At 38.8% G+C, this 13,349-nt stretch overlaps 1 protein-coding gene across 4 annotated transcripts in view; it reads right to left on the bottom strand.

Annotated features, from left to right (window-relative positions):
- The window catches only part of MAP2K5 (mitogen-activated protein kinase kinase 5), a 228,706-nt gene that overhangs the window by 52,576 nt on the left and 162,781 nt on the right, over positions 1-13,349 (bottom strand). For all 4 annotated transcript variants that reach the window (XM_033108520.1, XM_033108523.1, XM_033108521.1 and 1 more), the window contains 2 exons: positions 7,096-7,122; positions 6,752-6,784 (listed from right to left, as the gene is read on the bottom strand). In XM_033108520.1, the coding sequence (XP_032964411.1) occupies positions 6,752-6,784; positions 7,096-7,122 (60 nt within the window). The remainder of the gene's footprint in view (positions 1-6,751; positions 6,785-7,095; positions 7,123-13,349) is intronic.

The following is a 13,349-nucleotide window of genomic DNA, read 5'->3' on the forward strand; positions in this document are numbered from 1 at the left end:
TGTAGATCAAGTTTGGGAGTACTGCCATCGTACCAATATTAAGTCTTCTATTCCATGAACATGGGATGTCTTTTCATTTATTTAAGTCTTTAATTTCTTTCAATCATGTTTTGTTAATTTTCAGTGTACAAGTTTTCCACTCCTTTTGTTAAATTTATTCCTAAGTATTTTATTTTTTAAATGCTATAATAACTTTTTTTAATTTTTAATTTCACTTTTGGATTGTTCATTTTAGATTACTAGTATATAGAAATAAAACTGACTTTTGTGTGATCTTGTATCCTATAACCTTACTGAATCAGTAATTTTTTGGTATCGATTTTCTAGGGCTTTTTATAAATTTTATGTCATCTGCAAGTATTATTTTATATTTTCCTCTTTTTCTTGACTAATTGCCCTGGGTAGAACCTTCAGTACAATGTTAAATAGAAGTGGTGAGAGCAGACATCCTTCTCTTCCTCTTGATCTTAGAGGGAAGACTTTCAGTCTTTTACCATTAACTATGGTGTTAGCCAGAGGTTTTTAGTAGATGTCCTTTATCAGGTTGTGCAAGTCTCCTTCTCTTTGAAGTTTGTTGAATGTTGTATCATAAAAAGGTGTTGAATTTTGTCAAGTGCTTTTTCTGTGTCTACAGAGATGACAAGGGGATTTTTGTCCTGTATTCTATGAACATGGTGTATTACACTAATTTTCGTTATGTTGAATCAACCTAGCATTTGTGGGATAAATTCTACTTGGTCATGATGTATCATTCTTTTATATACTGCTGGATTTGGTTTTGCTGGTATTTTTTGAGGATTTTTGCATCTATCCTGATAAGGGTAATTGGTCTGTAGTTTTATTTTCTTTTGAGGTCTCTGTCTGGCTTTGGTATCAAGGTAATGCTGGCCTCCTATAGAGGAAGTCAGAAAGTGTTTCCTTCTCTTTATTTTATTTGGAAGAGTTTGAGAAGGATTGGTATTAAATTTTCTTTAAACATTCAGTAGAATTCACTTGTGAAGCCATATGGTCCTGGGCTTTCCTTGTGGGAAGTTTTTAAAAATATTATTTACTTGTTAAAAGTCTACTCAGATTTCATATTTGTTGTTGAGTCAGTATTGGTAGTTTACATTTTTCTAGGAATTTGTTCATTTCATTTAAGTTTTCTAATTTGTTGGCATACAGTTGTTAATAGTATTATTCCCTTATAATCCTTTTTATTTCTGTAAGGTTGATAGTAAGGTATCTGCTTTCATTCCTGATTTTAGCTATTATGTCCTCTCTCTTCTCTCTCTCGCTCTTAGTCTAGCTAAAGGTTTGCTAATTTTGTTTATCTTTTAAAAGAACCAACTTTTGGTTTTATTGATTTTCTCTGTTTTCTATTCTCTATTTCATTTATTTCCACTCTCATTTTATTATTTCCTTCCTTCTGCATGCTGTTAGTTTGTTCTTTTTCTATTACAGTTTAAAGCAGAAGGTTAGGTTATTGATTTGAGATCATTCTTTCTTTTTAATGCAGGCATTTACAACTAAAAATTTCCCTCTGAGCACTGTTTCTGCTGTATCCCATAAGGTTTGGTATACTGTGTTTTCATTTTTGCTCATCTCACAGTAGTTTCTAATTTCCCTTGTGATTCTTCTTTGTCCCATTGGTTCTATGGCAGTGCATTGTTTCCACATATTGCGAATTTCCCAAATTTCCTTCTGTTATTGATTACCTCTGTTTTCTACCTCCTGGACCCCTTGGCTCTTGGCCAGTTGTCCATTCAGTCTCCATACTCTGCATACGTCACTGTCCTCTATCAAAGCCCTGTTCTGTGTTCACCTTCCTCAGGAGGCTTTCTTAGAGTAAGCAGAAGAGTAAACTATCCAGCAGACCCACCCAGATGTTCTACATAGAGTGCTATGCCATGCTTTCCTAATACCAAACCCTTCTTCCTTTCTATCCTCATCAGGGAAGAATAATCAATATAACTCAGAATTATTCAGTTAGCATCTTTAAACAATCAGGCTCATTGTTTGTCTACACACCTGGAAAACTGTAGACCATTACTGACCACTAAAAGCTTGTGCTGAATTTCTGAACCATTTTTGTATTTTACAAATTTTGTTAGTTCTTACTAAGAAATCAACTTTCATGTAGAAGATACTTCTGATCGGGTATAGAACATGACTTATATGAATTCATTTTTCATCAGTAAAATGAATAAATGGAAGTATAAATCAGGGATTTGCTAATTGACCTGCTAAGCACCTACAGATGTTAGACAGAAATTTATTTTTAACTGTAATATGCTTGAAACATATATGTACACACACACACACACATACACACTCACTAATATATGTATATGTACGTGTATTCAGAGTAATAATCTATTTTCCTGGTTGTATTTTAGACAGCCTGAACATTCTAAAACACATCTGAGAACTCAAAAATGATTCACAAGAAAGTTTTAAGCCCTTCTATCTGATACTTACCTTTTTCCTTTCTTGACCTGGCCAACTTCTACCCTCCTTTATGACTTAGTTTAAATGTCACCTTCCCTGAGGGGCATGCTCCCACAACAAACCCTCTCCTGGGAGAACAAACTCTCCTGTCTAGGGGTTGTATAGTACGTACCCTACAATGAAGTAATTAATCATTTCTGTGTCCACATCTTTGCCAAGGCTAAGGACTACTTGGGGGTAGGTCAAGGGGGAAGTCCCCACTTAAGTCGTTGCAATTCCAAGCACCTCAGTCCACTGATGGCCCCCATGAGCTGGCTCCAGCCGGCCTGGGACTTGGTGACTCAGATATCACTGTTGTATTTCCACCTGCCACATCACCAGTGGGGCCAGGCCTTTGTTACCTGCCAAACTGGCTCCTTGGCCAGTTGTCCATTCAGTCTCCATACTCCATACTCTGAGACAATGGGGAGAGTGTTAGATAGCTACATAGCTTCCTGAGTCCCAACACATTGTGTTGGCCCAGGATTTGGAACTGTCCTTCTGCCTTCCTACCCTGACTCACAGAGCTAGTCTGCAGTTGGCCTGGGTACCGTGCCTACTTGAGAGAAGCTTGAGAGAAACCCAGTTCTCTCAAGACTTGGAGACTGTCCTGACCATGGCCCATTCAACTTAAGCTAGCACATAATGGGTTCTTTTGGTAACTTTCTGCTAACTGAATGAACACAAGCCCACCCACTTAACTTCCTTAAAGAGGGGTTCAAGCACTCTCTCTCTTCTCAGATGAGTGTGTTAGACCTTACACATACCACCTGATTTCATTTGTCACTTTTGGTTTTGCTAGGATCACTATCAGGAGTGCAAAGACTGAAGACAGATGGTCAGATCGCTGGGACAGCAGGTAGCCACTGAAAAGAAAAAGGAGTGACTACAGAAAACAGAGGCAATGACAAGAGAGAACACAGGAGAAACACCAAGCCGAGCTGCACAGCCATGTAGGGTCATTTAGCCTGGGAGCAAATGGCTCTACACACCTCAAGAGGCCCAGGTGCATTGCTGAGTGCCAACACCAAACACACAGGCAAAATGGTTGGTAAGATTCAATGAAAGAGCAAGGTAAGCCCCATACAATTCTACAGCCCTGGAGGGCATCAATAAATCAAAGTTTAGTTCAGTACCATGTTCAAAACAAGGACTTGAGTCTCATCAAGAAAAGGTTAAATGATATTCACTACACTCTGTCAACAGGCTGCCAAGAGCAAATAGATTTTAGAAACATTTCTTTCTAAAAATGCAAATTTCCTCACTGATGTCAGAGCTTAAAATAGTAAATCTCCTTTATCTAGACAATTAGGGCCACCTTATTTCCTAAAGATTTCAGATGGCTAAGGTGTCACGGTATGAGTGTGCGTGCGCACACACACACAATGAATCAAAGTACTTCACAACACAGGTATTCAGGGACTTGGAGAGGGTCTGATCAGAACCTGAATGTTTTAAAGTAAGAAGTTCTTTTAAGGGAAGCAACTCTGAGGCGTCAGACGGTATCGTTAAAACATCACTCATGTGCTGAGTCAGCTAGCTCCAAGCCGGATTAATCACCACCCATCAAAATGAAACTGGATTGCCCAGATTTCTGATTGGAGCTCGAGTTTCCTGTTATCTTGGCTACCCTTCCAATTCCTGTTCTGTGGTCCAAATTTCATGTTCATGATTCTTATTCCTCTGTTCAACTTTTGAAGTCATCTATTTGGATACCTGGTGTCTAACTCTGGCTTTGTCCTAGGATTCTATCTCCTGACTCCCAGACTGACTCTGACATTCACCTCCAGCCACTCCAGGGCTGGCTCCTGCCCTTTTGGTCTTGTTTTACTACTTCTTCATGCTTTGCCAGCCTATGCCAGGAGGTCAAGCTGCATCCACATAATAATGAGGTATGTTAACACTGGGCTTTGCTTGGCTATTTTGTACAGGTCTCCAAATACATCCATCTTGTTTGAATTAGGCTCCCTTAGGAGTGGGACTTTTTGATCTGACTTTTCTCTAATAGGCACAATATATACTATCATTGGATATCCATTTCTCAGTGGAGTATATCCCTTACCCAAAGAGTAAAATGGCTCAAATCCTGTTGGTTATATTCACTCAGGAATAAGAGCCCTAAAAGTCAGATGCAAATGAAGATAAGATAGTTAATCACCCTCTGGGATCTAAAAGGGCAGTCTTAGCCATAAAAGTCTTTTATAGAAGAGATTCTCACACTTTAATGTGCAAAGATAACTCTTTGCACATTAAACTAGTAAAAATGTAGGTTGCTGGGTTCCACTCCTAGAAAGTCTAATTCAGAGATCTGGGTATAAGAATCTGCATTTTTAACAAGAGCCTTAGATAAATCTGATGCTAATCCTTGGACTACCCTTTGAGACACAGTGTTTCACAGCAATGAAAAATCTGATGAACTTGAGCAAGCGTGGTAATTAAAGGACCCCACCAATCCTTTCTTTCTTAGAAGCTATGAAGCACCTTGCCTAAGTCAGGTCACCTGGCCAGTTCTTTCCCAATATTCTTATTACTGAACATCAGCTCAGTTGCAAGATCAATTTATGTTTGTTTTGGTAAAGGCAATGTGAATTTCCCAAGTTTCTATAAAGAAGATATTTTAGTATGTTTTTAGAGTACGTGGGAATAGGTGTCTAAGTTATCTTCTCAACTGAGGAAGAAATGCTATAAAGACACACATACAATTTAAGTTACATGTTACAGATCCTTCATCACGCAGACCTTCCCTTCTTGGACATCGCCTATGACAATTTCAAGAGTCTCAGGAATTTGCTCAGGTCAAAAAAGTAAACTATTTTAAGTTTAATGTCAATCACTGCTACTTCAAATAAGACATGAAAATATCCATTTGATCCAGAAAAATCTTCAAATTAGCTCTCCAGCAATACACATGTTATGGTGATGAATATCTGTACCAGACCCTTCTGGTGCCAAGGAGCCGAGCAGACCAAGAGCAGTAGGGCCCATGGAGCACGGCAGGCTGTGCGTCTAGGCAGCCTACGTTTCCCCAGGCCCGTCACTAACCAATCCTGGAGGGGGACCTCAGGAAAATCAGTTTGTTTGGGAGGATTCTGACAGGGATAGGATGCTTTTGGAATCTAAGATGACAGAAGATATTGATGAGCTATTAGATCCAGGAGGCCTGTCTGATATTTGAGATAATGGGGCCTCCATTTGTTTCAGGACGGTGCCTTCATTTTAGCACCAACATGGTTTATGGCTTGTAGGGGATATATGGACCGACTGATGCAACCATTAAGGATGTGAGAGCCCCATTCTTACTATTACTGGGATATGTGTATGCGTTTGTTTTTTTCCTAGGAGGATCTTTATTTTTTCTCCCAAATCTCATAACTGGTTATACAGATGTTTAATTGAGAGGAATAATTATGAGTTACGATTTGTTTTTTTTCTTTCAAACTTTCCTATCTGAGTCATTTATTGCCTTCATTACAAGTGTTTTAAATATTGTAAAATTAAAGTTAAAAAAAACCCACAAAAACATTGCTGTTGGGCAAACCCACGTCCAGAAAAACTCGGGTTTTAAAAAAAATTAGTGTTTCTTAATTGAGAGCCTTGTGTACAGAAAAAAGGAATTTAAAGTCAGAATAAGAAGCAGAAAAAGTTGACTGAGAAAGAAATGCAGGCAGATTAACTCCATGAAGGCAAAGGGACAATATAACTCGATGGGTAAGGATGATCAAAGGTAGGATGACTTAAAACGTGAGAATGCTAGTTAAAAGCACAAGAATTTAGGAGTATATTCTGGGGAAAATGTCTAATTAGGAAATTGAAGCTGAACTGTTGACCCAGAGCTTTTGAACATTTTTATCACTCTGATATGCTTTGGGTAAATAAAGCAAGGAAGACAAATTTTATTCAGCTTATGTTTGCTGTTCAACTCTGACCCTTGCTTTACTGAATGACTTTAAATATCTGTTATGGAAAAAAATAATACCACTTTAATTTCCGGCTCCATCCCCATCTGTCCAGGGAGAGGATAAATTAATATTATCGTGTTTTGTCTTTAGGGCTTCTGATACCCCCGCGGACCAGCCTGGGGGACAGTCTGTTTTGGCAGGGAGTCAGCTAGAATCAGAGCAGGATTCGGGACAAGGCCAGTTCACGTAACACAGCTCAGAGCCATACAGCACAACTTGCTCTGAGGATGTTGGGCACTGTGCTTCATTAGGAAACAAAATATAAGCTTTCCACACCATTAGGAATGACTTTAGGAGTGAAAGCACATAAGACGATGCCTCACCTCATCAACAATGCACTGCAGAAGCTGGAGAGGCTGCAATGGGAAAGAAGAGAGGAAAAAGTATTAGCCTCTATGCAATGTCTTTACAGTGGAGTGGAAAGAAAAAATCATTAATGCAATAAAATATAGCAAGATTAATCAACAACAGCAAACTCTTATAAAAACATTGATGCTCAGGATGTTCTATTATTTCTAATGGTACCTAATCTAATACAGGCAGTTAAAGGTTTGCATTTTCTTCAAAATGCAATTTGCTAAGTTTAAAACAAGGCATTCAAGCATGCAAAGGAAGCAGCCATCAGGAAAAAGAAAAGTGAATTTTTTTCTGAACTCATAAAGCTTACCATTAAAGATCCCTGGTTTTTCTGAATCTGAAAAAAGGCAATATGTAATTAGCATGTCATAATCAAAATGACTCACTTGGACACATTATGATCACTGAGAGAAAATTATTGCATTGCTGGTGGCAATTTGTGGGCATGTGTTAACACAATTTACATAATGAAAATACACAAATGTTAATAGCTCGCTTCTCATTTATAGGCGAAAGTCAGCAGAATGTTAATTTCACACAACACTTTTTAGTACCCTCCAGGTTGTATTAGAATAGGGAGAAAAACCATAATCCATTTCAAAAGGCTGTTTACGATTCAGATATAAATAATGTTTTATATTGCTAGATTGTGAACACTGGGCTTAATGTTGCAATCATTGCTAATGTTATGAAGCTCACTCTTTTTAAATTAAAAACCGATTTATTTAAAATTGAAATTAAATCATAGTCAGAAATTAGAATTTTGGATTCCTGCCAGTGTCTGCTCACAATTCCCTATTTTGTGAAGAAAACTTTAATTATGTGGTTGAAGTATTTGCCTCTAACTCAGGAGTGGGGTGAAGACTCCACCTTTTCCAAAGTTCCTTCAGTCTGTTTCCAGGGCTGCAATGCTCTCTGGGAAAATCAAATTCATGCAAGTTTTACACTGTTTTTCAGGTATAAAAGCAGAGTGAAGAAATGCTTGTTCCTAATCAACATTCTAAAGCAGGCTGCTCACACATCTAACACCGATAAATCATCGTTTCTCTTAGAAAGTTATTAATACGTGACACCAAATTAGTAAAACATCCACTTAGTAATTAAAGTATTAAACACTTCAATGCCCGGCCGCAATGCCTACAGTTATCACAAACTCAATGAAAATGGAGTCTGAGGTACTAAATTTCCTAAGAAGGAAGATTTCAGGAACCAAATAGGATGAGTGATGGGTCAGTGGGTTGCTGGGATAACTGAGCTCCAATCAGCTGGTAAAATATCAGGAAAATAACTGTAGTTTGCTCTATGTTTTTACTGGTGTTTTGAAAGGTTCTTTCTCACATTCTCATTTGATTTGCCCAATGGTTGGCAGGGACGATCATCTCTATTCTATGATGGGAAGCTGGGCCTCCCAGAGGATGGGGCTGCCCGAAGGCCACAGGAACAGGCTGTGGCTTCTTCAACGCTTCTTTCTCTCCAGCATCTGCACTGTATCTGCCTTCAGTCATAGCATTACTTAAAAACAATTAGATTTGCATACATATTGGGCATGCTAAAGTTGATAAATTATCATTTTTGGCATGTGGGTTCTTCTCAACTAGACTGTAAGCTTCTCAAGGGCAGAAGCTACATTTTTGCATTTCTTTTGCATCCATATGGCTGATCAGCAGACCCTTCTGCCTAGTGCTTGAGCGTTTAAAAGTACTTCTCCATGTATTATCACAACTGTACGTGGTACCCACTCATCACTGCTCTTGGCTCATCACCCCCTCCGCAAACACCACTCCCTGAAACCTGTCCCAGGCTGACTGGCTCTTTCTTAGTCCACTTTGCTAGTTCCCACTTAATGTCTCCTAAGTGACTGCTCCTTGTTCTCTAGTCAATGAGGACTTCTGGATAAGACTCTACAGGTAGAGTTACATTAAAAAGCAAGACGAAGCTGTTAACTACCACCCTGAAGTGGTTAAGGATTTTAGTAACAAGCCACACCACCTTTGAAAAATCTTGAAAAGCCCAGGTAACTTTTCCTATGAGGTATCTTTGCTTTCATATATTTTTTTGTGCACATGGATACTCCACATCCCCCCTAACCCGCATTCCTAGTAAGATGCATCTACTTCAACAGGAGAGTTACTTGTAATGAACAAAGAATTAGAAATCCACTTTTGACATCAAAGAGAATGTTTTTCACAAATTTCCAACAGTCACGGAGATCACAACATTCTCTAAGGAAAACACGCAGCAGACATTCCAAGAGAGATGTTTCAAAATGAATTCAGAAATGGCTTGTGAGACACTGTTCCCAGTAACATGAGTGATGTGGCCCAAAGGAACTGAAGGGAGGACGTTTCCTTATGAACTGAGATCTCGGGGACTGTCACCACCTTGCCGCACAAGATGGGCTAAACGCATGGTTTAAGACAACTTAAAATTGTACTATTTTAATGTTGGCTCTTTACTACAAGAAAGGGAGAAACACCAGTATCAAAGTTTTTTTTTTTTTACTGTTTTGCCCAGGTTTTTAAAAAGAGACATTGTTAGGTTTTTTAAAAGAGACATTGTTACCAGGTTTTATTACACAGTTTTGATAGTAACATATTGTATGAAATCATCTTCATAAATTTTGTATTAAGGTTGAGCCGTGCCAGTACCTGAAATTGATTCAAAATGCTTAAGATACTCAATTACTTTTTAACACTGTTACACAACACGGTGACTTATATCTTCTATTTCCCAAGAATTTGATGATGCAACATCATTGTAATTGATTCATTTTCTCAATTAAATAAAGCTACTGTGCTTTTCTTTATATGAATGCCACACAGACCACAGAGTTAGATGTATTATCTCCTTTCTCTGCCTCAGATATATTGCCTTAAAGGCTATGTTCTGTTCCTCTGTTAATTCCACCAGAAAATTTAATGCCACAGTCATATTTTTCAAATTCTGAACTGCCATGTACTCGACTGTATTTATATTAGGCATATTTTTCACTGCTAAACTCTTTGTTGTTTACCTTTTTCAAGATCACATTACGGTACAGGCGCAGCAACCATAAAACAGATCCAAACGAAGTCGACCTCCCGTCACTGCCCTGCATTTGCACACAGTTCATGAACAAGTGAAACCCCTAGTTTTATGGCACATTAAATGTTGTACTAAGGGTGCTCCGTATAAAATGTTAGCCTTGTGAATGCTTCTCTTTATTCTGGGTCTGCCTTCCAAATGCTTAGCTCTGAGAGCAGAGTTCAGAGGGACACAATAATATTATGAGGGCTGATGTACTGCTGGTACCTCGCGACATACGAAATGCTGTGTAACTTGTCCAAGTCCACATTCCTGCTTGTACGTTTTGCTGTGTTGAGCTTTCTATGACTAACTAGTACTTTGGGACAATATACAGAACAATAATAATTGCTCCAATCACACACTTTGCTAATCAGTCTCCAGAATTAGTAGCATTTTGATACATTAGTTAGATGAACCTCTTCTCCCTTCTGGGTATAGCTTTTTTCTTTGTCCAGTCCTTAGATCCAAGATTTTAAACTTCCAAGAAGGGATACTGATCCAAGAAGGGACAATGATTAAGACAGACCCTTCTGTGTTTAAACAGGGAAGAATGACTTCATAACAGGCAGGCTTAAGTATCAGCTAGGTCTTGGGGTTATTGCAGCAACATATATCATATTGTATTTCCTTGCAAGGACCATATAGCTGGCAATTAGAAAAGCTCCTATAACGTGATTTTGGAAAATGATCCTGGAAAGGACATTGCCAATGCAAAAGTTTGCTTGTGGGGCTTCAACTATTTAGTCAATGACTGGTGGTAAAAAGCAACTTTGAAAGTTTTATGTTATGCTTCTATCTCTGTAGAGGTATTAATACTTTTTACATACAGTGGTAAAACTGACTTGGCTATCAGCCCTTTTACATTATACTCAGAAGCACAATCAGAAAACTAAAATGAATCCACCTATGTAACTTAGAGAAGACATCAGCTACAGCTACAGCTTTCATTTTCTCTTTTACTCTCTGAAATTATGGCTTGCCCTGTGGCTCTTGTCTGAGAGATTTATGTGTGACCTAGGTCAGATCTTCCAATATCAGTTGACAAATTTTCCCTTTACATATTTACTGCTTTTCGAGCTTGTGTTATTTTTCTTTTAAATAGAAAATAAGAAATATAAAATTAAATCATATGGTTGGAATTTTTAAAGAATATCATTTTTATTTCTTGTGCTACTGGCATCACATTTTAGCTTTCAGTGTTGAACTCTATTCTATTTTTAAACTTCAAATTTCAGGAAGTATAGCTATTTTGCAGAGACTCTCCTTTCAAATCAGATGCACTAAGCTAAATATAAACAGGGATTACGATAAATGGAGACTTTCATATTCTAAATGAAGAATGACCTAAAGAATTTTTGAAATGGAAGGGACCTCAGGGATGATCTAGTTCAATTTAATCATTTTGCTGCCAGGGAAACTGAGGCTCAGGAGGCTACCTAGAGTGGGAAGAATGTGTAAACTCTGGAGTCAGAAAGACCCCTGGAATTCCAGTCAGGCCCCGATGGCCTCAGAAGATCCCTCCCTTCATTGGGCTCTGAGTTCTTGTCTACGAAGTAAAGGGATGAGCCGGGGGGTCCCAAAGGTTCCTCAAAGGCAGAGCTTCCATTCAGGTGCCATGATTGTTTTCCTTCCTGAGGGAGAACTGGTCCCGGTATTCCACCTAATTTTATCTGGCACTGTGTTGGGCGCTAAAATTTAGGGATGTACCACCTCCAGTTCAGTATGATTTGGAAAAAAAAAAAAAAAAGAAGTGCACAAATCTCAATAGCCTTCAATGAGAGAAAAAAAATCACTTCCACATGACCACAAGCTGAATATACACTGCTTGGTACCACTAAGTTAGAGTTCCCCAACAAAGGACTGTTTTGAAAAAAGGAACAGAATAAAATTTACTCTGGTGAACTACAAATGGAAATGTTGGCAAACTGACATTTTTAGACAGTGATGATGAGACGAACTACATGAATCCTGTATACGGTTTCTAACAGCACAAAATGAGAAAGCGTAATTCACTCGTGCCATCCCATCTCCCCTGTTCATCAGTCTGCCCTTGTTCAAGTTCTTCTCAGGCCTGTGAGCCTACTAACATATCTTGTGTAGAACAGAATAAAACCCAAAACTAAGTCGTAAGACTCATTTAAACAAAAATAAATGACTTAAAACAAAAATCCGTCATAGGAGGACTTAGCAGGGAGCTATTCAGTGGGGTGTAAGAAAGTCACTGTGATTCCCACATTTTAAGATCCACTCGCTGGCACCTTCTCTCTGCCCCACACCTCAAACTCCAGCAGGGGTGCTGCATTTAGGAGCGACCAGTTTCGAAAAGTGAAAATGAGACTCCCTGAATTTAACAAACAGCCAGGTGGGAGAGAAAAGCCGTAAGATGCCTAGAGGAGGGCATCACTCAGATGGGACCATAAATTAGATCACTTGGCCCTTGCGACTTCCCGAGTATCAAGGACAATGCATTTTCACACAAAACACAACAGCTGGAGCGCCAAGGTACAGCACAACATGATTCATCTGCTGGGCGTGCCAGTCGGGGGGCAGGGAGGAAGGGCCTCACTGCCAGCCTACTCTCTTTTATCCCTTGTGTATTTAAAATTGACATGGCTCATGTCCTACTCCACATAGGTGTATAGAAGCCATAGTAAATCGTCCTCTGGGCAAGTGTAAGTTTTATATCTAGAAGCTAAATATTTTGAAAAAAGCAGGAGCTTCAAACCACAATTCAAAATGATCAATGTGAATTACAAAAGTAACCTTTTCCTTAATGGGACAGGGTCTGGCCAAGGAGTTCTTTAAGTCCTTTCCTTTCAAAGCAGATTGTAGACATTTGCTTTATCAACATTTTCTGTTGTCTTTGTTTCATAAAGGGTGGCCTTATTTCAGAATCTAGTTTAAGAATACCAGTTACGGGCCAGCCTGGTGGCTTAGGTGGTTTTTTTAATCTGACCTAGCTCTCCACCCTGGTCTGATCCTTGAGTCCCTTCTTCCTCACACTCCTGAATGAATCAAAGTGATGAGGAGCTGAAGTTTTCTGAATGTCCATTCTACCTCTTGTTCCAGTTCTACGTTCCTGACATTATGAATGCACGTCTTTTCTTACATGAGAACCCTAAGTATCTGAGGACAACAATCATATCTCCTTGGAAGCTTTTATCCTTCAGGTATTAATGCTGGCTGGGTAGAGTGGGAATATGAACATGAAAGAAAAGAAAGGGGACAAAATTATTGAAGTCTAAGAATGTGTTTTGTTTCTTAGTTCCTCCTGATTCTAAAACCTGCTATCCCAACATATAAAAAAATAAAGCTAGACTAAATCATTAATTCATTTATGCATATACACGTGTGTTTAGCAAGTATGTGCTCGATGCCAGGCACTGTACTAAAGTCTAGGGACCCAGAAGATGGATAAAATTGTTGTTCCACAAAAATAAAGTAACTTATTCAAGGTCCCTGAAACTTAGTGGCAGAGCTAAGACTTAAGCACGGGGC

Source organism: Rhinolophus ferrumequinum, chromosome 6 (assembly GCF_004115265.2).
Source record: "Rhinolophus ferrumequinum isolate MPI-CBG mRhiFer1 chromosome 6, mRhiFer1_v1.p, whole genome shotgun sequence".
NCBI lineage: Eukaryota > Metazoa > Chordata > Mammalia > Chiroptera > Rhinolophidae > Rhinolophus > Rhinolophus ferrumequinum.